The sequence below is a fragment of the Strix aluco genome, chromosome 5 (assembly GCF_031877795.1).
Source record: "Strix aluco isolate bStrAlu1 chromosome 5, bStrAlu1.hap1, whole genome shotgun sequence".
Lineage (NCBI taxonomy): Eukaryota > Metazoa > Chordata > Aves > Strigiformes > Strigidae > Strix > Strix aluco.
In genome coordinates, this window is record NC_133935.1 from 16675564 (window position 1) to 16701285 (window position 25722).

The 25722-nt window shown below is 38.0% G+C and overlaps 1 protein-coding gene across 10 annotated transcripts in view; it reads right to left on the reverse strand.

The window, feature by feature from the left end:
• ERC1 (ELKS/RAB6-interacting/CAST family member 1) overlaps window positions 1-25722 on the reverse strand; it is a 304797-nt gene that overhangs the window by 273675 nt on the left and 5400 nt on the right. For all 10 annotated transcript variants that reach the window (XM_074826139.1, XM_074826142.1, XM_074826138.1 and 7 more), the window contains exon 2: window positions 19175-20008. In XM_074826139.1, the coding sequence (XP_074682240.1) occupies window positions 19175-19843 (669 nt within the window). In that variant the 5' untranslated portion in view covers window positions 19844-20008. The remainder of the gene's footprint in view (window positions 1-19174; window positions 20009-25722) is intronic.

The following is a 25722-nucleotide window of genomic DNA, read 5'->3' on the forward strand; positions in this document are numbered from 1 at the left end:
TTTCAGCAGTCTCACATTACTTTACAGAGTTTGTAAAGTAAATATACAGCAAGCAATCTGATTTTTTTTTTTTTATTTGCATCTATCAGTGCTAATTTGGAGTCTTCATTGATTCAGGTTCCTTATGACAATCTTGTAAAACATTAGTTTGTGTAAGTACCTTGCAAGTATTACACCTTTCCTGATTTTATGCTGTGAAAGATCTTTATTTGGTCACTTGACATTCATTTATTTGTATGGACATCTTCAGCTTCCCAAATCTAGCGTTCAGCTGGATCTAGAAATCCTGGTGTTGATCAGGAACTGCTGTCCTGATAATCTTTTTTTATCTCCTGTCTTATTTTCGGCTTTAAAGGCATGCGCTGCTACCTTTTAACTTCTTTTCTGAGTCTGACTCTCTCAAGCTTTGTCTTTGGGGAGTGTCAGGACATTCTTTTCTGTTTATTTTCTACTAAATATGTTTGTGTGTGTGTGTATACGCATATGTGTATATATACAAACATATTTATTTTAAATACTTTAAATCTGTTTAGCATGTCTGTGTTAAATCAGTTGTATGTTCTCATCACTGTCTGGTTTGTTCATTTTGGATTTTCCCCTTCATAGTTCCATTGTATGTTGATGAAATTGGTTTGTAGGTAAGCAGTTTCAGATCCTTTACTCAACTTCTTCATAGAAGTTTTGTTATTCGTTCCTGCATGTCTGAATATCTTACCCCTGTACTCGGCACTGGTGAGGCCACACCTCGATTACTGTGTTCAGTTTTGGGCCCCTCACTACAAAAAGGACATTGAATCACTCGAGCGTGTCCAGAGAAGGGCAACGAAGCTGGTGAAGGGTCTGGAGCACATGTCGTACGAGGAGCGGCTGAGGGAACTGGGGTTGTTTAGTCTGGAGAAGAGGAGACTGAGGGGAGACCTCATTGCCCTCTACAACTACATTAAAGGAGGTTGCAGAGAGCTGGGGATGAGTCTCTTTAACCAAGTAACAAGCAATAGGACAAGAGGGAATGGCCTCAAGTTGTGCCAGGGAAGGTTTAGACTGGATATTAGGAAGCATTTCTTTACTGAATGGTTTGTTGGGTGTTGGAATGGGCTGCCCAGGGAGGTGGTGGAGTCCCCATCCCTGGAGGTGTTTAAGAGTAGGGTCAACATAGTGCTTAGGGATATGGTGTAGTTGGGAACCGTCAATGTTAGGTTAATGGTTGGACTGGATGATCTTCAAGGTCTTTTCCAACGTAGACAATTCTGTGATTCTGTGAATTCCCTTTGCATTCTTTAATTTGTTCAAGTGATAGCTCACTTTTGTGTTGTTGACACTCATGTACCATGAGCACTCAGGTATAAACACACTGTTGCAATCGCACCCCTCACTGTATAATGCCCATACCTGTCCGCACCTGCTTAAAGAGTTATGCCTCAGATCCTCTCAACAGTTCAGCTTAGTGAATCCATTCAAAGAGCCTACTTTCTCCCTTCCCTTCAGTACTGAGAATGTTCTGGCTTTTGACACTGAGGAACTTTGCTTGTTCCTGCAGAGAATTTAATTTTTAGTGCTAGAGATTCTAATGGTGTAAATGCTTGGTCTTCTAAGTTTTTTGTATTAAAGTAGCAGGTTTGATGTATCCATGAGGTACAATTCCTTCTTTATTTTTTCCCCTTTTTTTTTCTCCCCCCAGTTATAATCTCTGTTTGGGAAAGAGGCTTTTGTTTCAAGAAATTACACCTTTTTTTGTAAAGAATTTGCTCAATAGACAGTGTGTATTTGTAAGTATTTGAAGTTACTGTGTAGTTTCAGATCCTTCAGTTGTCCACCCCCAGGGACCTCTCTCAAGAGATGAGATGGGATTTGAACGATTTTTTTCTCAGACATTGCTTGAGAAATTAGAACTTCTTCCTCCACAACTGCTTGAAGGGAAGGAGTATTTACGGTGTTTTCAAATACTGGAAAGAAAATCCAAGAGGGTTTCTGTCCTCATTTTGACAGGATTGAGTACCTCTCACTTGCCGTTCAGCTTCATAATGATATCATTGCCACTGATAGTACTGTCCCTCCAATGGAAACATTGGTTCATATCTCTCAGCTTGCAGTATGTTTATTCCTGCATAATGATGAAAGTTATGCTAAGACAGGATCTGCAATTATTCATTATTTATGATTATCGTTTATCAATTCAAAGTGTTTTCCTCCATCCACTCTGCAACAACAACTACCTTTACTGGGATTGCTGAGTTGCCATGATACCTTTAGTGGGATGATGTTCTAAAGGGGAAACTACTGATTTTATTCTGCCTTTTGTGTTACTTTGCTATTGTCTTATTTTCCAGGGCCTCACAATCAAAAGTCAGTGACATAGGATCAGTAATCTTCTGCATATCATTTGTGCTTGACTACTACTGTATGTAGACCTATCTGATGCTAGGCAGGAACATCAGTTCCAGGGAGGGGGCAGCCACAACTGTTCCACCATCCCACCACCCTCACAGGAAAGAATTTCTTTCTTATAGCTAATCTAAATCTACCCTCTTTCAGTTTAAAACCATTACTCCTCCTCCTATCATGGCACCCTCTGCTAAAGAGTCCCTCCCCATCTTTCCTGTAGGCGACCTTTAAGTACTGGGAGGCTGCTATAAGGTGTCCCTGGAGCCTTTTCTTTTCCAGGCTGAACCCCCAACTCAGCCTGTCCTCATAAGGGATGTGCTCCAGCCCCTGATCATCTTTGTGGCCCTCCTGTGGACCCACTAAAGCAGGTCCATGTCCTTCTTGTGCTGAGGGTCCCAGAGCTGGACACTACTCCAGGTGGGGTCTCACAAGAGTGGAGTAGAGAGGGAGAATCACCTCCACTGACCTGCTGGTCACAATTCCCTTGATGCAGCCCAGGATATGGTTGGCTTTCTGGGCTGTGAGCGCACACTGCTGACTCATAGTCAGTTTTTCATCCACCAGTACCCCCAAGTCCTTATCCTCAGGGCTGCTCTCAATCCACTCACTGCCCAGCCTGTATTTGTGCTTGGGATATCCCTGACCCATGTGCAGGACCTTGCACTTGGCCTTGTTGATCTTCATGAGGTTTGCAGGGGCCCACCTCTCAAGCCTTCTGGATGGCATCACTTCCCTCCAGCATGTCGACCGCACCACCCCAGCTTGGTGTCGTCGGAAAACTTGCCGAGGGTGACTCAATCCTGCTGTCCATGTCGTCAACAAACATGTTAAACAACGCCAGTCCCAATACTGACCCCTGAGAAACTCATCACTGCTCTCCACTTGGATATTGAGCTGTTGACCACAACTCTTTGAGTGTGACCATCCAGCCAATTCCTTATCCACCAAGTTGTTCATCAAATCCATGTCTCCCCAATCTAGAGATGAGAATGTCATGTGGGACAGTGTCAAATGCTTTGCACAAGTCCAGGTAGATGACACCAGTTGCTCCTCCCTTATCCATCAATGTTATCAGGGCTTTGGCCCTCCTAACCTGATCCCCGGCTGCTTGGACACTTTCTCTGTATTCCTCCCAGGCTCCCTGTCCTTGCTTCCACCCTCTGTAGGCTTCCTTTTTGTGTTTGAGCTTGTCCAGGAGCTCCTTGTTGATCCATGCAGGCCTCCTGGCGTTTTTACCTGACTTCCCCTTTGTTGGGATGCATCACTGCTGAGCTTGGAAGAGGTGTTCCCTGAATATGAACCAGTTGTCTTGGGCCCCTCTTCCCTCCAGGGCTTTATCCCATGCTACTCCACCAAGCAGATCCCTGAAGAGGCCAAAGTCTGCTCTCCTGAAGTCCAGGATAACGGGCTTGCTGCGCGCCCTCCTTGCTGCCCTGAGGATCTTGAACTCCACCATTTCATGGTCACTGCATCCAAGGCTGCCTTTGAGATTCCCCACCAGCCCCTCCTTGTCGGTGAGAATGAGGTCCAGCATAGCACCTCTGACCATTGGCTCCTCTATCACTTGGAGAAGGAAGTGATCATCAATGCATCCCAGGAACCTCCTGGGTTGCTTATGCCCTGCTGTGTTGTTAGTCCAACAGATATTGGGGTTGTTGAAGTCCCCCATGAGGACCAGGGCTTGTGAACATGAGGCTGCTCCTGTCTATAGAGGGCCTCTTCCACTCTGTCTTCCTGGCCAGGTGGCCTGTAGCAGACCCCCCACTATAACTTCACCTGTCCCTGCCCTCCCTCTAATCCTGACCCCTAAGCTCTCAGTCGGCTCCTCATCCATCCCGAGGCAGAGCTCCATGCACTGATGGTTCTCCTTGAACCCTGCCTCTGATCGCAGAGGCCTGGGAGATCTTCTTGAGTACCTGGGCAGATTGGCATAGCACAGAAAGATGCAACATCTTGTTCAGATGTGTTATTTCTCTATTTGCATACTGTGGGAGAATGTAGGAAGCCAAGTGGGAAGGCTGAAGAAATTGAGTAATCTGTCTAGGGGATCAACACTAGTCTACATTTCACGTTAAAAGTTCTTGACGAAATCCCTCAGTTCCACAAGCATGAGTTGAGAAAAACCTTCTTTATTCCCTTCCTTAATAATTGCCCAAGAATGGGGATCTTCAGAAACTGAAGCATATTTTTAGTGAGCTTATAAAATTGAAAGGAAAATTCAATCTTCATTTACTACTACTGTCTAAACTCTGTTCTGGAAATAGACGTTGTGAGCAGGAAATAAATGATTCATGAGTGTCAGCATAAGCAAGACTGATTTCGTTTTAGAGTTCACTACAAAACATGTTTTACATTTATAAAAATATCTTTACATTTCTAAGGTTGTATCTTTAATCTTATTTCCCTCAGCACTGCTGTTTAAGGAATAAGTCATGTGAAAAACAGCCTTTCTACCAAGTCACTCGTTAACCAGAACAGTTCCCTGACACTCGGTTCACCCAAAGAATTCACTCACCTCACTAAAACTAGCACCAGCAAAAGGGGACAACAATGACAAGTTATCTAAGATTAATGATAGTGGAAATACTTTTAAAGCAAATTCCATCCAAGAACTACATTAAAAATATGTGCAAAGTTCAGGAATTCCTAATATTTGTGTGGATTCATACTGACTGAATATGCACCTACATTATTACAATACCAACTGTGCCTCATTTGATGCAGAGAATGATGGGTACTAGTGGGGGAAAAAAACCCCACAGTGATAGTTATTACTGATACTGCTCAGTCAATCTAGAATTTTATTGTAGAAATTAAAGATGCATCAAGAATGAGCAGAAAACTGACATTAGTGGAAAAAAAACCAGTTAAGACAACAGCTATATGTTTCTTCCAGAGAGTTTCTGTCAGGTGTTGATTGCCAGACTGGTTTAATGTTTCTCTACAATTTATGATGTCCACACTTTTCGGCTGTTGACCTAACTGTTAGTCATTCAGAAGATGCACAAATCATTTGCAACAATCACGTCAATATAAGCTGTGCTTTGAACATGAGGTATTATAAGAACTCCATGAAAAACAGGGCCCTTCTTGTCTCCATATTAGCCATGTACATGAGTAGCTTAGATACAGATGTGTGCACGCCTTAGGGCATAACCTGTTGCACAAAACTGAACTTGTGCAATTTAAATGATTCCAACATTGCAAGTGACATAAGAGCAATTATGCTAGTCATCTCCCAACAGCCAGCCCAACAATGAGGGGGAAAAAAAAGGAACTGTGCTTAAGGAAGAGAAAACCAGCCCAAAAGAACACAAATTAAGAGAGGATTTCAGAAAAAAAAAAAAAACATCCATTTTAGCTACCAACTTAAGTATTGTATATGAGGATACTGTTAATAATTACCAATCATTTACTTCTAACAACAATGCATCTCTAATGCCTTCTACTTCATGTTTTACATAAGTTCTTATTCTCTTGGTTTAATGTACTGTTTAATAGCATTTAATAAATAATGACAAAAAACCTGATGTGATAGACAAAAGTTCTGAAAAAAAAAAGAGATGTTAATTCAGAACATGTTAAAACAAGTTAAAAGGGCAGTTTCGTACTGGAAATTGAATCTGTTTATGGCAGTAACAGCAGTTTTGTAACCTGATGAAGTACTAAAACAGTGTCACCCAGTACTTGTAATTCAGGTTTATGACGTACTGTACAAGGGATGCAAAGTATCAGTTATACCTGGCAGAACCTCGACCAGTTACTTTAGGATTAATACAGATCATAAGCCACAAATTCAAGTAGTCATGTTCATGTTTTTGATTACAAAATACCTTACTAGCTACTGTATTGTGTGTAAATCTGTTACCCAATTCATTCAAGAAAGTGACTTCCATAAATTAAAGTTTTTTACCAGGCCTCCCATCGCTCCAAAAATGTGAAGATTTGTATGAAATCATTCATATGGTAGAAAGTTTTACAAGTAAATAATCATTTCTGCTTGCAATTTACATAAATATGAATAAAAAAGTAGAAACCACTGACTTTCAAAGCTTAAAAGAAAATAAAAGAAGACTAACTGAATGGAAGATTAGGGGTGGAAATACTGTTCATCCAATGAGAATTTTTTTAAAAGAATTTAATAAAAAATATAGTATATTCCCTCTTAAAATGAAGAAGTAGTGACAATATAAAAATATACTTAAAATGACCCATTTTCTTGGAAGAAATATTACTTCTGCATTTTTGTAGTAAAGTCTGCTACTCATGAAGTTCTAACTGAGCAGATAAGAAGTCCAGAAAATTAAAGTGCTCAGCAGCAAAACCTCATCTCATTGTTTCAGTTGTAAGTCTATATGGAATATTGACCCTTCTTGTTATTGGTGCACTACTAGAACTAGTACCTTCACTCACAGATGGTTAATAAAATTAACTGAGAGTTGTTTAATCACAGAGAAGTACCTGTCAACTGTGCAGGACAGCTGAAGCTCAACGCCAAGAAAAGGTGGCAAAAATAAGAGATCTTGCTTCAAGCCTAACCTAAGCATATTATAGAGCTCCTATGAATACATGTCTGAAGAGCTCACAGCACTTAATATATCCAATTACTTTTTGAAGTAGGTGGCGATTTTGCTTTCTAATGGTTAACACAGAGGACAAAAATTCTCCAATATCTCAAACTACAGCAACCACTATCTGCATGATTTTGAATAATCACATCATCTCTAATCCAATTTAATGGTTTGGAAACATTTTACAATATTCATTCATTGACGGAAATAACACTAACCTTGCTGAGTGTTGAAATGTTTAATTCATCAGTATTTAAACTCCTGCAGAGGCTCAAGCATTAGAAGCTATACAAACATGACTACAATACCCAACAGCCTTTTATTTTGCTGTGCTGTTTGGAAGATCCTCAGATAGTTCCTACGTGTCATGTGTTGGCTGGTTTCACAAACACTTTTGGTGTGTGTGAACTAGATAGCAATCAGAGGAAACTAAACCAGCAGCTCTGCTCCAGATGCACACCAAACACACCTCAATCCCTAATGGAGAAATAAAGAAATGAATCAAGTATCACTCCTTCAGATAGCATATAACCACATGTGCAGGGGAATGTTTGGTTCAATAGACCAGAACAAATCTAGTCAAGAGTTGAAGAGCCAAATTATATACAGCATATATGAAGGGGTCCCAGCACTAACTCTATCTATAATCAGGTCTTACTACACCAAATAACCTGCTAACAAGTTCACCCTGTGAAGTACAGATCTACTTTTTCCAGACCAGTCTTCAAAGACTGTCTAGCATTCAGCAGTTCACAAAGAAACATTAACAACTGTATTAAGTACAAAAGAAAGTGAATTAATTATTTTTTCCACAAGTTCCCAGTCTTTCAGATTAAAGAAGCCTGGCATGAAACACTATAAACAGTTAATTAACAAAAAAAGTGACATTAAATATGAATGAATGACAATTCTCACACAGTCAAAAGAAGACAGACCTCAGAAGGCATACAGATTTGAGCTGATTCAGCCAAATGGAAAGAAGGAGAGGAATAATATCTGAATAAGTATACACTAAATCTCCTTTGAGAAAACATGGTATGCAGTTTTAGAAGGCCAGTCTTGAATGCATTCCCAGCCTTAGCAAAAAAAAAGTAAAAGCTTTTACTAGATAGAAAAGATAACTTGGAACCTTCTTTAAATGGCAAACATGGGATATTGAATCTTACTTCTAGGAGGATGGGGGAGAGAGAACGTAACAGCAGTACAACCAAATTTGTTCAACGGTTATATGTTAAGTGCAAAGCCTAATTTTAAAGTCAAATAGTAAACATATTTAGTGATTTAAAACAAAAAAGCCCAAAAAAAGTAAGATGGGGTTTGTAATAGTAGTTAGAAGGTATACTATTTCCAACTAAAATGGCTTATAAAGGAGTAATTGTGAAACTACTAGTAGGATCTCACTAGCATGTTACACAACTGAGAAAAGTATTACAAATCATACCCTGAGCACACACAGTAGTACCTACACTTACTTCAACTGCTTGGTCAAGTATGTGCACAGAGTTTCTCATGAATCATGGCCAAAGGATACCTACTGAAACTTTTAATGACAAAAACCATCTGCAAGTTCAAACCAAAATTAATCCAGTGTTAAGAAAAGTTTGGATTAATTCATTTTATTGCAAGGTGGTTTTTTGGGTTCCCCCCCAATATAAATTACTGCAGATAATTCAATTCTTTGGAACCTCCCAGACATGGTGACATGATCAGAAGGTCCAAAGATCCTCTGCAAAGAGGATCACAAACTGGTTGAGTTTTTAATTTTTCTTCACCTGTAAAAAATTCTGTTGACTGCACACATATAGCACACTATTTACTTTCTCATATGAAAGTATACCTATGCTTCCTTAGAAAGGTCCCTTCTTTGAGTAACTAGGGTCACAGATCTATTAAAATGGTTACACATTAACAGGCTCACAACCATATGGCCACACCTGACCCATCAGATACTGACTGAAGGAGAAAGCCTTAAAAATTGTCCTCCAAATCAAAGCTTCCATAGACAGAAAAATTTGACTTTGCTCAACTGATATACAGGCTGATGAAGACTGGGAAATTCCTGCACCCTCAAAAAAAGCATATCTATGGTTGTAGGCCTTTTGTACTATTACTCTGGATAAACAAATCTCCACAAGCAACTACATCTGTTGATTTTAACATACGCATCATAAGGAAGATTTCAGAAAAGGCCATATACTTGCTATGCTAATATAAAACACACAAAGATTGCCATACTTGGTCAGATCAAAGAATTACCCAGATTTTTATTTCTGCCCTCTCCCAAAGTTCTTCTCTCCTTCCTCATCAGGATTACTGAGCAGTGTAATAACAAAAACACTGAAAATTTGTTGGTTAACTACCTAGTAAACACTACACTGTCATTTGTACTCCTGAACAGAGATGAATAATGAATCATTGAACAATCTGATTCTCCACATTTATCCAATTGAGGGAAATGAGGCAGTTACTTCCTAAGTCTTCAGTGCAGCGCACAGCATCTAACAGCCTAATTAAAAGCCTTTACTATGCTTGTTCCTTCTGCCCATTTCCTTTTTCTAGGATTATTCTGGGGTTCATCATTTCACCTGTTAGCACTAATCCTCAGCCTAAAGCTTCTGTCATCCTCTCCATGGATGCACTTCTCTCATCCAGCAAAGAAATACTGAAACCTCTTGCCACATAAGCCAAAACCACTTTCAGGAACTTCATATGTACATTTTTAGTTGATGCAAAATCCAGACCAATAATTAAGTCTTACTGTGAACTGAGGGATCTCTTTCGGATCAGATAAAAAAAACTATGTCCCATGAGACTTCCATGAAAAAAACCCTAACCTAAAAAGAGAAAGGAGAAAAATCTTATCCTTCACGCTCCTTCACTCTTTAAGTCTACAATGTAACTAAGACCACCTTTTTCTTATGTGGAAAATAAAAACCTTACAGTTGCTTTCCATTTGTGTGCATGAGATGCACCTTCTGAAAAGCAGAAAAAGTAATTTCATTTTGCAGCACAGTGACAAGAAAGTGTTCAGCATAGACATGATACAGACACCTTTAATCATAATATCTAGCTCCACTGAAAGGATCTAGCCTAGGCTGTAGAAGTACAACCACTCTTATGATGTCTTTCTCATCAATCTATTGCTTCTTTAGATCAGATCCAAGGCATGAATTGATTGTGGAGGATTAGCATCTTCTACAGCTTTCCAAGCAGGTTGGCATTTCTTAGCAGTGTTGCCTTTGACATTTATAACATTTCTAGTAAGAGCTTAAGTGCTTTGGTATGATGCCCTGAATCCTTTAGCAAATCAGATGTTTAGTATTAAATGTTTCCATCTCTCAAAACAGACATAGCCATAAGAATAAGCCTCGTGGAAGCGTACAGCTTCCAGATCAGATGCTGGAATAGGCCGTGTGGGTATCTTGCCTCTCCAATAAGGAAAGCTCTAGTTATCTTGTTACATCTGTTGCTTCACAGTTTGTTTCTGTTTATCTGAGAACTGATAACCACTTAAAATCTGGAAAGTCTAATCAATTATGCCAACAGAAAAAAAAAAAAAGCTTTGCTTTCTCACAGCAAGACAGGAGGTCTATAGGACACACCACTATCTTCAATGTCAGGACTTCTTCCTGGTCCAAAATAACTAAAGCCTACCAATAGGCTAAGCCTGAAATGAGCATTCTTTCACTTATAGATCCTCAAAGACAACATGCTACAACACAAACTTATGTTCAGAAAGCTTTTCCCTCCCCTCAGTCAAAAATAAGTATTTGTCATCTGAGAAAACCAGACCTTTGCTCAGACAATTTCACTGACTCCTGTAGGGGAAAAAAGTATGTAAGCTTCATCACACTGCATTAAAAAAGGTAGGATTTGCAGATATATATATATATATATATATATTTTTAAATGCCAGGAACAGTCAACTACTATGGAAGAACCAGATCCTGTACAAAGTACCTGAAGAAAAGAGATTTTCATCTCTGGTACTTCCTGTGCTGACTTGTTTTGACCTCAGAAGCAAGTGACAAAAGGTATCAGAAGAACTGCATGGCCCTGTATTCTTTGGAATCCACATCAACCTATAATTAGAAGACCACCTGCTCTCAAAATTTAACAACCTAAAGTAGCTGGTACCTGATCATCTGACAAGAAGGATCAAAAAATCCATAGACTTAACATCATAGTTACTCATGCAGAAGGCCTGCATCTGTGAAACGTTTAGACAGCAACAGAGTACTTCATGAAGTGCCTACTCCTTGACAATGCTGCTCATAAGAACATGATGATGATGTAGTATGTATCAGTCAGGAAAAAATACACCCATACTTAGCTTTGATATAGATACCAGTGAGGCTTAGTTAATTTTGGACTACCATTTATTACTTGTTTGTTTTTCCAAACCTAGGCTGTCTCCCTGTTTCCTTCTGCAGCCCAGTGGAACAGGGATGTAAAGGGGTGGAAAAAGAAAGGAAGAAGCAGGAAAGGGTACCACTGTAGAAACAGACTGATATCATACAGCAACAGGCATTAAACAAAGCAAGCAGAATTTATTCTCCCCATCTCTGCCACATTTGCAGAACACTGAAAAAGATCTTTCTATTGGACAGCTGATCTCCATCCCTTTCTCCCTCCCTCAATAAGAAGTGCATTTTCATTGTCTTATGCATGAGATTAGAAAAGCCATCACCACGATGACCTGGTCTTATTGTGTGTTCTTGCAATGAGCTGTCCAAGATCGTTAAAAAAACTACATACTGCCTTTAAATTCCTTTTGATGTTGTAGAGTCAAATTCTGGAAGAATCTAATTGCCTCCAAACAACTGCTCACCCTTGTGGCTTACAGTATTTATTTTCCAAAATACTGACAACAATCATTAGATTTTAAAAGCAATCCACACAGGAACTGCGGGCAGTATATAACAGCAGGGACTAAATAATTTTTCTCTGTTTCAAGGGGATCCTGGACCAGTAGCCCCTAGCCAGGGAAGAGCAAAAGCAGCACACTGCACACACACTTGAGTCATTTAAATAACAACAGGAAGATGTAGTAGTACATAGATATTAAAAAAAAAAAAGCTTGTCTATAGATGAATAAACACTTTAAATGCAACAGCCATCAAAATCTTAGGTTTACCGATGACAGTACATTACTTAGCATTCCAGTTTACAAACAAAGTTACTAAAATTAAACTGAAGAAGGCAGTCATGTGGTATTTATTCCTGTAACTATTATACATAAGTTTAACTCCTCTGATTTCTAACGTAACAATCACTAGAAGCACTCTTAACAGTGTTCTATGCCAATATTTTGGCATCTGATCATGCTCATTTCAATGAGCACACATGCAATAGGGAGACTATTTTCTGCTTTTAGGGTTTGGGGGTTTGGTTTGTTTGTTTTGGTTGGGGTTTTGTTGGTTTGGGGGGCGGGAGGGGGAGTTGGTGTGTTAGTTTAGGGTTTGGGTTTTTTTTTTTTTTTCAAAAGAATCCAGTCAATCTTCCTAGGGTGAATCCTTAAGAAGACTTTCTTAATCGAGGTCAAATGACAAAAGTTATCATGAGATCTCTTCAATTACTGATCTAGATGTTGATAATGAATCCTTCCATGGACTCCTTTTCTTTACGGTTTAAATGTAAATACTGACAGCAATTGCAAAACATGATGTATATTGGTATGTTCCATTTCTCCCAATCAGTACAGAAGTTTTTGGTGTTTAGTCCAAGGTTATAAATAGAAAAAAAAGAAAAAGTATAGTTTCCTCAAGATAAAGAAAAGAAAACAGACTACCTAATATTCTTTGGAAGCAAAAGTGACTGTACAAAACACAACACAACAACAGGGCATGACTGAGTTACAAGGCATTTCAACAGTAAAAAGAACAAACACTAAATCAAGGGTGGGTTTGGTGATTTACTATGAGCTTTAAGTTAGAACGGAGCTTTACAAAACTGATCAAAACTGAGCATTGCTACCTTCTTCTCAAGGCTGCTAACGTAATCAAAAAACCCATTTCTGCTTTGCAGTCCAAGGTACTACTACTGCAAGCACTAAGAAAATCACTTCGATATAACAACTGGTATCAACACAGAAGGAAAATTAACTACGCTTTGTTATGCATACAAAACATGACTCTGGTCTTTCCAAGAGGACGCAATATAAATGTGCAAATGTTACGTAAAAACATACTTATGTAGACCTTGTGAGTTATGAAACTAAGTTTTGCTGAACAGACTTTCTTTTCAAGGTCTCATAACTGTTATCTTCAGATAAAAAAATGGAGATACAATTATGATCTGCTACATTTAGCGGATGCAGTCATTCTTCCCTCTGTTCATCACATTATGCCAAAAATTATACAGAAAAACTACAAAGCATTATCCATGTAGGAAAATATAGTGTAATCCCAAATAGCTACACTTACCTGCTGATAAACCATTGTAATCTGATTTCCGTCGAGGAGCTCAAATCACCACAAATTACTATTACTGAAAACACTAGTATTTTATTGTATTCACTAAACACAAGTGTATATACAAAATAAATTCAAAGGAGTTGTACACTGGAATATCTAGAGCACTACCAAGTTTATATCTTCTTCCCCTCCTGCCAGCTGAGATTGAAGTGGCATTTCACAATGTTTCTTTCCTCAATTATTAATTCAGATAGCTGGCATGACTGCTCTTGATAAGCTGTCCAACACAGTAATCACTTTCAGAGTACAGAAATGTCTCCTTTAAACTCTTTTGGTCTCTAGATCTTATCTCAGAATGTACATATATATATATTTATCCTAAATAAAAAAGCTTCTCTGTCTTACCGATGCCTTAAATGTTAATGGAATCTTAGATACCTACTTTGCTGAAAAAAAATACTTTCCAACTAACAGTTTAGTCATGGTGGCCCTCTCTCTCGTATCATCTTTAAGTTATGAGGCTTTCTAATATCACCAAATTGGAAAGAGTTTATAAAAGCTCTATTTCAGTTGCTGGCCTTGCAGGCATACACAAAGACTGGCATATGTATTATTAGTACAACTTCAATCCTTTTCCCATGGACTGGTAGTTCCATCAAAAGTCCTCCTCTCTACTGAAATCAATATCACAGAGTAAGAAAGACACATGAGAATACTGGATTTGGTATTAGAAAGCTATAATATCAGTACAAGACCGCTACTAAAATGAACTATAATGGAGGAGCACCTCTGAGCTATTGCTATCATCTATTATTGTTCAACTGTGCACCAAGTGACTAAAAGGAAGCCTTTCTAAACCAGAGCCTTACACAGTTTCAAGCTACCTAGTTCATAACTTAGAAAGTAAGAACACTTAAGGGAAAAAGTTAGTTACTCAAACACCAGAATTACGCCAAAGCCAAAAGAGACAATGGCTTCTAGAGAAATACAGTAACACAGACAAGACTTTTCAGGAATATACATATTGAATGGTGGAATAATACACTGTAACCTTAGTTAGGAGTGCAATATCTGAACAGTCTCAATACAGGGTGGACAAAGAATTATAGCAGAAAGAGCCTGCTTGAAATTCTGCAGAATTTAAAGTAATCCCTCCCCCAGCTTAATAGCAAAAAAGCACAGTTAAACTACTAAATTCAACAGTACCACTGACGTCACCCGTTTTATTATGAGCTGCTTTTAAGTTGGTAGTATTCCCCTTGTATGTTTAATGGATCAAGCAGAGACCAGCTGTTCAGCCCATGCTACAGTTCAAAGCATCTCAAGGTATTAGATTCTACCTCAATAGGAAACATGTGAGAAAAGGAGCATTGGGAAACGTAGATAAGCACAAAAAGTCTAATTTTATTTCTATAGAATCACAAAAAGACAGAACACAGAAGGCCCGTCTCTTGGGCAATTACATGACAATTTTTGAAGTCACTACAAAGTGCTGCAACTTGATAAATGCCTCAGATATCAAGCACTCTTGAGGAGATAGTTTTGAGTTATTCTAAAAGAGAATTAAGTTATAATTTCATGCTGCAACTGGGGAAAGACAGAGGGAACCTTAAAGCTGGCAGCATTCTAGGGAGCTGACAGACATCTGCCATTATAAGAATTATTTAAGTGTAATGCTGAGATACAGATAATGCCTTTAAGCAATGACTATGGAACTGCATATTGCACAATGAAGCATTCATAATAGGAGAAAGTTCAGCCTTCTATCAACTAATAACCAACTCAGGAACGATACTAGCATTAGAATAACACCTCACTAAGACAGATCAAAACATTTTTTTTAATGTAATTAGAAAACCCCATAAAATTAAATCAATGGAGAAGTGAGAATTAATCTGATTTTCAGAGGAAGAATGTACTCATTAGAAGCTCAGTCAGTCTCACAACAGCAGCACCCAATGCATTTAAGATGCTCATTCCACACTGCTATGAAGTGGAGTGTACTTCTGACTGAAGAACACTGATGAAATGGTGGAGTACACCCCTCACACTTCTCCATCACAATAAAGTATAATATTCTTCAAGCGCTTACCCCAAACAAGGTGAAATTCCTTTCAGAAATATTTTCTTGGTTAAATTCTCACTCAGACATCCAAGGCTAACCACAAAGACCACAGAAATACATCAAAGTAAAAAGATGTTTTCAGCAGTACCACATTATTCAGCTGAAACATACATCAGATCTTAAATTAAGATCAGTCAAATGTGGTAAATTTCAATGCAGGGCATTAGACATCAAATTTGCATTGCACTACTTTTTGTAAGGGACAATCACTTTGTTATAAGCAAGTTTCAACTGACAGGAGTTCCTTCTCTCTTGAGTTCCACATAGTCCACCATGGTACAGTTTTTAGGGAAATTATTTCTATCAAAGTGCAAAAAAATACTCACTGTCTTTCCCTTCCTCTTTTGGCTTCCGATGAAGAGGTTTCCAGGTAAATTTTAAACCACGCATTTAAAAAAAAAAAAATCAACCCAGAAAAATACAGTTTCTACTAAAGCATGCTGAGGAGAGTGATACCATGCCAAAAACAAGCTCCTGTTTATTGGCTCCATCAGTTCCTCCTTGTATATGCACGGGTTTGTTAACCTTTGAGAAATCATTTGCACTCTCCTTCTGGCTTCTTGAAAAGTATAATTGGTTAACTAATCCACACTGCACTGCAAACTACTGTATTTTTTTCCAAGAACTTATGTTAACTAGAGGAATACCTTCCATGTTTAGTTTTAAGCTCTTCAAAATGAGATGACAATGACATTTCCTATTTATGAAAAGAAAGGATTTTCTGGCTCTTCAAGATCAGTAACAAAGGATGAAAATAAAGTTCATGCTACACTCCACAGCTGTAGTATTTGCTCAGAGTAGCTGAGGAATACAGCTGTGCTGCACCACAACTGCTGCAAACACCTCAACTGAGCAAGACCAAAGCACTCTCAACCCAAGTGAGAGCTATATCGGTGCAGGTGCATGACGTTCTCAGTATTATATCCAATATATCCCTGCTACCTATTGCCCTAAGAGGACAACCAAACAAAAAGAGATGTGACTGCCTCAGGACAGGTAGCATGCTCTTTAATCTCCCTATTCATTCTCTGATCTTTATTGAATCCAGAAAATTTCTTGGAAATCAGTAAGCAATACATCAATAACCGAGATTCATTTGCACATGTTCCCAAGAAATGGGAAAGAAAACCCAAACACACAAGTGCATTTTTCACAGAAGGCTGAGGTAGCTCACCAGAGCTCACATTTTCACGTATTTTTAACAACTTCCAAAACCAAGAAGCAATTCAATCATTCTAAATTGAGGTGACAAGAATAGCAGTAAAAAAATACAATCAAGAACAATCAAGAGTGCATAGAGGAATAAAGAGCCAAGACCACAGCAAAGAGATTGAGATATCAGATGATGGCGTGAGTCAGCCAGCATCTTGGCTCCATGAGTTGAGTCCATTTTTAACAGCGCATTTGCTAAACCTAATATAAAGCATTAGCCAAACCTAATATAATGCATTAGCTAAACCTAATATAAAGCACAAGTTTTGCACCTGTGAGAAGTCTTTATTAAAAGTGATGTGCTGAAATACTCGTATTGAGGTCTAAAACAGCAGTTCCTGCAATTATACTGGAACTCACTTTATGGGGAGGTGAGAGGGGTAATGAAGAGATTTTTCTGGTCCCCCAACAGATCAGAGAAATCCCTTGTTCAGTGTCTAAACAGAGAAGTCTGTTTAATTACAGTAAACCCTATTAAACTGATCTTCCTTACAAAAGGCTGAAGTGATGAACTCCAAAAACCTATAGAAGACATAATGAATTCAGAGTTTAATTAGGACACACTGTTAGCTAACTATAATCTATTAATTAGCATTCTTAGTTTTTACAGCTTATTGCAATAATACCCTTTTACTTTTAAATTGCACCCTTCTTTTTTTGGACCAAAGTTATACAATTCTACCAGTGTGGTAGTAATTATAGTGATTGCCTACAGAACAGTGGCCTGGAAATATCTGTAAATGTTTAATTAGAGGATAAAGGAAAGGCAAGAAAAAAACCCCTCCGATAGTGGAATCGCTGTTCTCCAATCACATTTAGTAACCTGTTAATCCATTCTAAACCATATATTCAGAGAATTAAAGATTTTGAGAAATTAAAGAATTTGAGAATTAAAATACTTACCTGTAGCTGAAATACAAAGAGCATCAGAAAGTTGAGTAAATGGTATTCCATGTATTCATTATATGGTACTGTACCACTATAACTAAAATTTTCACTGAATTACTCCTTCTAAGAAAATCCTACTTTTCTAATAAAAACTATTTAACTTTAGGTTTTCTTCACTCCAAGATGACATATGAAAATAAATACAAAATGTCACACATATTAACAAATCCCATGTTGTGATACTTACCATTCAGTAAGAATACAGCTATAAAACTACATTAAAAGTTCATTAAATTATTTCATACTAACTCAAGAAAAGCAACTTAATTTCTTCAACTCAGTTCTTTAAAAAGTGAAAAGAAAATCACAGACAGCTTCGATTTATCACTAGTCAAATGGAATCTACTATTTATGACAGGTCACCTTAGAGTATATCATGTCAAATACTAGAAGCACCATTTTTTAAATCCAGCAGTTTCCCTCTACCTTCTAAAACAAATCTTAAAAAAAAAAAGCACTGCCTAAAATAGCAAATATACCTTAAAAGCTTCAAGAACATGATCATGCTTGAATTATGGAAACTATTTCATTAAACTTTCTCGGATATCAAGAAAACTCAATAGGGAAAGTAATTTTGTCATGGTGAAAGCTGACTTACATGTCAGGAAACTTTTGGAGTTGGACACTGGGTCTGTTTTCCATAAGACTGGTGAGGTTTCTTACCAGAGAGTCCAGAGATATACCTAATTCATATTTGGCCAGAAACAACTAAACATGAGGACACTAACTCAAAAGACAAGTAGTTACTTCCAGATTAAGCTAGCAAGAAGGTCTAGGTGGGAAATTTTTTAAAAAGCTTTTAATAAGTAGAGCTCACTACAAAGAGACCTTGATTTTAATCAACCTCTCAGTTTTATTCTAATTTAGGGACAAGACAAAAAACTAGACGCCCAAGATTCTCTGTTCTTCTGCCTATTCTCTAAGTAGCCAGACCCCTACAAAAAGACTGTAGGGTGCTTTATGATAGTTGCGTAACAAGATATGCACAGCTTATGACAAAAGAATAGATGAGCAGGTATTAAATGGTGTTACTTAAATTTAGTCAAGAACACATTTGTTTGTGAAAATTGTAGGTCTGGAGATTCTAATAACTGGAGCTCTAAAATAAGACCAGTGTAACAAACTTTGTTTTACTGGCAATCTGTCAACATTCAGCAACAGTTCAGTTGGTTTTGGGGTCCGCAGTTAGTACATTCTGCAGAGAATGCTTCAAGAGGTAAGCACTATAGCAATATTAATTATGAACAGGCTAAAATACTTCCAAAAGGAAACCGTGTGGTTAGCATCACTCCCAGGAAAAAAAAACATGACACACAAGAAGAAATGAACACTCAAGAAGTGGCTTACAAGTCTGACAAACATTTAAGAAGAGGCCTGTAAGCTGAAAACACATCTTATTCATACCAATTACCTAGGAAAAGCACCAATATAATTTAGCTGCTTTAATGTGACATGCACGTTTATTAAACTCATTTAATCATGCTACTGCACTAACACAACAGTGACATTAGATGACAAACCTGGTTTTCTTCTTGCAAAACTCTATATTGTTCCTTCCAAATGGTGATTTTTGAAGCTTCATCTTTCCTCAGAGCTCTCTCCTTTTTCAGCTCAGGACTCCAGAAGGTCTTGATACTGTTCATGGAAGAACTGAGCTTGCTTTCTTTCACCTCCACATCCTTGCGAAGCAGATCGTTTTCCCTTAACACTTCTTTGAGTTGTGTTTGCAGATCCATTATTGTGTTATCCCTGGCCTGGCGCAGTGAGTGAGGCACAGTGGATGCCATACTCACTGGAGGGAGATGGTGCTCTCCAAATGCAATAGTATCACTGGCAACTCCACTACTGGCAATGTTAGGGCTGCTACCCATTGCAGTCATCCTAACACCATAAGGCAGCCGCCCCCCAGACCGGCCCAAAGTCATGGTGCTTTTTGGGGTATCTGCACCCACGTTCTCATGGTCACTTAGATACATAGGGCCAGATGTAGCATAGGCAGCATTTAAGGACTGAATATTTTCCATAGAAAGGGTCTTCCCACTGCCACCCCCAGTACTACTCCCAGAACTGCCTCCTGTGCTGTTGGTTCGACGATGGCCCAAGCGTGGTGACCGTGGCAGCCTTGGTGAACGCCCTGGACTCTGGTTGCTTGGCTCAACCTTACCAACTGACCGAGCACTTCCATACATGATTAAGCTGGTGGTGTGAGGCAATTAGATAGGCATAAATCAGGAATGAGAGAAATCCTGTTAAGTTTTTCAATGGTTGTAAGTCAGCTTAAGGCCAATCACAACTTATAACAGATCCAGGTGTCCATCTTTGAAGTCACGTGCTCACGATGTTCAGGACCATATCTGCATCAATAAGAACAACATATTAAAATCTGTATCAATAAAAATAACATATTAAATACCTAGTTTATCATGATATATTTTGTCCCACATCAAATAAAGTGTATTCTACTACCTTTACACTTCTCCAGCATCTTTTCAACTCCCACTCACAAAAAAAGAAATCTTCTATTTACACTCTAATATTTAAACTCAAAAAGGAACTTCTGTTCTTGATTTTCTGTTGTTATGTAGAGAGAGGAAAAAAAGAACCCATCCATTTTCAAGCCATAATTTTGTAGGTCATGACCTGAACTCTACAAAAGCCATCTAACTTTTTTCCTGTTTCTAAGTGGTCCTAATTCTTTACCTGTTACCTTTCCGAGTAAGAGAGACAACCAGAATTTAAAGCCCATTCAGTAGCATTTTTTTCCTTCAAGCACTGCTAGCTTCCATAGGACAGTTTCTAAATCCTGTTGCTGTGAAAATAATCCTGCAAATGGGAAGGTAGGATGGATTGAAATTATTCTGATCATGATCAACTAGTAGGTCCCTTAGTGTTGCTGTCAGCCCTCCTTTACACTCAGAAGTCAGATCCAAGACTAAGAACCACCATGAAATCATTACTGACCACAAAGCTTAAACAAGTATAGGTACAACTCTAAAAGAATGGCAATCACACAGCAATGGGACCAATGAGGTTAAGAGGAACAAGAGGATCTCACCTGCACTGAAAACTGGTTCCAGCATCTTATTTTCTCTCGAACTGGGGATATGACTTAAATCTTTGTTCGGGTTAAGCAAAGATTTAAATCAAAATATACTTCTCATTAACCACCTCAGATTAATTCCATTAAATAATATCATTCCAACAGCAAGGACCTCTTAAAACACAGAACAGTATGATATCATGTTGCAGTTCCTCCTCCACTCTACTTTTTCTTTAAACAAGAACTCCAGTAGCATATGCAATAAATTCCTTATTTTTGCACTGTAACATTATGCTCTTCTACAAGTGCTAGCAGTTGACTCTAGTACAGGGGCACTGGGCTGAGACCACTGTCAAGATCTAGTAGAGGAGCAAGAAACAGGAATGAAATCCGCTCTTGTTACTGAACAACTACACTATAGAATTGCTCACTATACAGCTCTCACTTTTTTTTCCTATTTTTCCCAGTGTAAACTATTTCAAGTCACTGTTGGGCTCAGCTGAAATCAAAACTAGAAGACGGAAACATTCCTGGATCTGACCTCTCCCCATCAGATAAAAGAATACCAGATAGCATCCAAAGAGCAGTACCATCTTATATACAACATGTTTACTTTCACACTAGCTTTCATCTAGCCTCACCTTCTGCTCAGAAGTTAGGTTTGCCAAATATTAGGAATCAATTTTTCCAAACTCTATGGCATGTTTGTGAGATACTAACTGGGCAAGCAGATGAAAGATTAGGCTTAGAAGAGGAATACACTTACAAAAGGAATTGTACAAATAGCAAAAGCAGGTGGAGGGGAACAGACCAAAAAATAATATTGCAAAAAATACTGGAAAAGGGTAGAAAGAAAAAAGTAAAAGCCTGATGTAGAAAAGATACATAATTTTTTCCTTTCAGAAACAAGTTAGTATAGGAAAAAATACAACAAGAAATAGTTTTAAAATGTTTAGTTTAACCCTAAGTTTGAAATGGAAAACAAGAGCAGAGTAAGCCAGCATTTTTTCATTTTCACACTTATTTCATAGAAGATAAAGCAGCATGAATAATTTTACAAAGGTAATGGAAGCCAATACTGTTTTGTGAACAGTCCTCAAGAAATTCAAGTGCTTCCTCTCTCTTTCTCTCAGTTTCTCTTTTTTTTTTTTTTTTAAATGACAACCAAAGCTAACAACAATATTGCTATGAAGTATTTTAAAACACATATGTAAAGGAAAATAGGCCAAGGAAAGATAGCCAAGGGCATTAATAATTGAAGCTAGCTACCAAAACACCACCTACAGATTATTTTTTTTTAAATACAAGTTATGGATAGGACATTTCTTCTATTTCAGCTACATATCCTTATGCAAAAGAGTACAGAAATACAAACTATGTAACAAAGTCTACAGTGTTCCACTGGAGTTGCTTCAATAAGCAAGACACTGTGCCCCAGATCTGGAAGAAAAACACTTCTTCCAAACAGAAAAGCTATTTCAGACTAATCTCACTGTTTGAGATATCAAAATGCTAAAAATGCTGCTGTGACACCACTTGAGCATTCAAAACAAGTCAGACACAATTTCTTAGACACTACATAAAGTACATTCAACTGAGAGCTTGCATTTACAAGGATTCTTGAAAATTAATCCAAATTAATTCATTTGCTAGAAACTCACAACAGTAAATCAGTGCAAATACTCATTCACTTAACCGCTTTAAATGAGTTTAACTTGAACCCAAAGATGTGTTTTATTCAGTGCGTTTTAGTTAAAGCACTTTCCCCCAAAAAACATGAAGTTGCTACAATTACTGTTGCATGCAGAAATATCACCTAGTAAAGTGCTTAACAACACACAAGAAGCACACAAAAGATTTTAGATCATTTCTAACGAGTTAATCATACCCAAAATGGAAAATTCATGGAATTGCTTTCTCCTTGCTTTAGCAACTTTTTGTTAAACTATTTTTCAAAGAATGAAAGTGACTGATGTCCTTGACAGAAAAGTAGCTTCCCGGGCAGCTGAAAGGAGCTGGTACCATAGCAAGTGCTGTGCAATAGCCGTCTTCTAATATACCGGGCAGGCAGGTAGGCTCTCGTCCACCTTAAGTGGAAGCAACAGTCCTATGCTAATTCAGCTCTAAGCTTTTGTTTCACAGGTAGGCACCATTCCCTCTGTTACTCCAGAAAAATCAAATAATTCAAGCTATGAAAGCCAATTGCTAGAATTAGCTGCTGATTAAGGTTATGGAAAGGATTCCCAGAGCGGACACATGTGAAACTCAGGGAGAAGAACTCTGACATCTCTGCCACCACCACCACACGTCACACTGCACTCACCTTTCAAAAGCAAAGCCAAACAAAAGCAGTAGATTAAGAAGAATCCTTCGAAACAAGCAAACATATCCCTCCACTATTTCTCTTGAAATGAGAACTTTCCTTACACCACTGTTAACCTTTAAAATTGTGAATATTTCAAATATTAACTAAATACACCCTTCCAACCATGCAGCCAGTTTCAGTATTTTCACTGACACAGAGATTTGTCATGGTTCAAGAGAAAAAAAAAAATGTTACAAGATAATTCTTAACTTTTTTTTTCTAGGAGCACTTATCACCAGCCATTTCACTTTGTTGCTAGGAATCCATAAGCAGAAGTAGATACTAAGACAATTCACACTAGGAAAACCTTTCATCCTGGAAACAGCACTGTGAAGGAAGAGTCAGAAACATCTTTTCTCATCCACAATATCAATTAATCAGGAAGAAGAAAGAGTTCTAGTTTCCCTGCAGGAGTCCAAGCAAAATTATGTCAAAGATTTCTTTCAGATAGCAACATAACCAGAAAAGTTGAAGCTTTTCAATATTCTGATCCACACTAGCATTTTACTAGGAATTTCAGAAGTACAGTCTTATCTTTCAGGAGGCCAACATGCAGCACTGTTAATTTTTTCCTGTTCTGTGACCCTAAATTTACTCACAAATAAATCATCCCTTAACCTTACAGGATGGTGGTAACCACAAGGAACACTGTCTAGCTGTGACATTAATGTATTGACCATTTTTCCTTTGCAAACTCTCCCGTAGGTTTCAAAAACCTTTGGTCTTTTTTTGACAGTACAGGAACCCTTACCTAAGATTACAGAGAAAGAGACTATAAACTGCAAATGTTTAAAAAAACAAAATTGCTGAAGTCAGTGCTAAACCATTTTCCTTCAAGGTTGCTTGCATACCTTTACATTTGTGAACCAAAACTCCATTGTTCCCTAAGAGAACAAAAACTTCCAAATAGCATCCTATCTGCAAGCCAAATAAAAAAAAAAAATCCCCAAAAATTAATGTCAGCCAAACTAAAAATTTCATACAGATATCTAGAGATTGGCATAGCAGCTTTACAAGTAGACACATATGATCGACCTGCTTTAATATTAGTTGAAAATAGTATCTAGCAATTATGAAAACGCTTGAAAGGACTGTCAGAAGCATAAAAAGAATAGATGAGAATTACACAATATTGTAGAAAAAGGTTTGAAAAAAGGACAGTTATGAACACATTTTCTATATAAAATGATAAGATAGATAACAGTACATCCTGCCTGAAGTGCCAGCTAAGAAAAATGTCTTCCAAGATCACAGGTAACTGTCCAAAACCACTCAGAGACAGACACCATGGAGCTGTGAAAAAAAAATTTATAATCTGACAGTAAAATTTAAATGTACTACTAGTGCAACTTGTGGCAACTAAAATGAATGTTTCATTATGATACCCTAGTCCTAAACAGTGAAAAGCAATGGAGAATCAAGCCTCCTTCAAAACACCAAAGCAGCTACCACTCCAAGAAGTATAGCAATATCCAGAAGCATACATCAATGCAAATGGTAATTCAAAGCAGCCATGAAAGCTGGTAACTCCTGCATCAGAACCTAGCATGTTGAAAGAACAGTAAAATGCAACCTACACAACTTTTACTTTTAGCAGATTTACTTGTAAAGCAATTACAAAGTGACATAGAGCAGGAATAGGTGCACTACTCTTGTCAAATGATCTGGTGGTTTTCAGTAAGAGTTGTACTCAGGCATAGTAGAAATGTAAGAAATTCTGGAGAGATCACGTTAACATCAACTTCAGGATAGAGAATCCAATAAAATGAGATGTGTTTACCAACGCAGTCACGCTCAGCCCCAATATCTAGTATTTTATGTGAACCAGTGGCTCAGAAAGCAGACATTCCTGGCTACAGCTGATAGAAAGCAGAAGATTCATTAACACAAAGTTTTGTTAACCCCTGGAAGATCTCTCTGTCATATAAATATATAATGCCTTTCATATCTCCCCCTACTCCAGGACAAATACTAATACCACAGTAACTACTTCTAGGTAAGTAAGCAAACCAAATACAGAAAAACATACTGCAGAAACACAGGAAAATCCCTGCTTACACTTGTTAAAACAAAAATAGTTTTCAAATAACTTCTGCAGCCTTCAGCAAGTAACATTTCCTCTGAATTTCTTTTCTGCAGTTGCTCTTCTGGACTGACACCAGCTGACAGACAGCAACATTTACAGAGTCAACTCCTTAATACCATCACTGCCTGATGGTCAGGAATGGGCCAGTTTGATCACAAACTGGGCAGGCAAGCACATCTTACATCTTACAGCACAGTGACCCCTCCCGTGCCTCCCATCAGCATAGCGGAAGCCATACACCCAGCTCCCAGAAGACTGAACTTTCTTGTCACACCAATCCCTGTCTGCACAAGGAAAGCTTTGAATGTCAGTTCTATAATAGCAGCAGAAAAGTCAGCCTTTACAGGAGCCGTCTTAATCTGATAAAGCAGTGTAGCAGACACATTAGACTTCATTAACAGAGGTAGCAATTGTTCACATTTTCATAATTAACACCTTAATAGTTAATCACGAGTAAGAACAACTAGATTATACAATGGGACCTGGACTCCAGAACAGAGCAAGAAAAAAAAAAAAAAAAAAGGAATTCCAAAACAGAAAAGCTTATATTCCAGCAAAACCCTGACAAATATCTTTA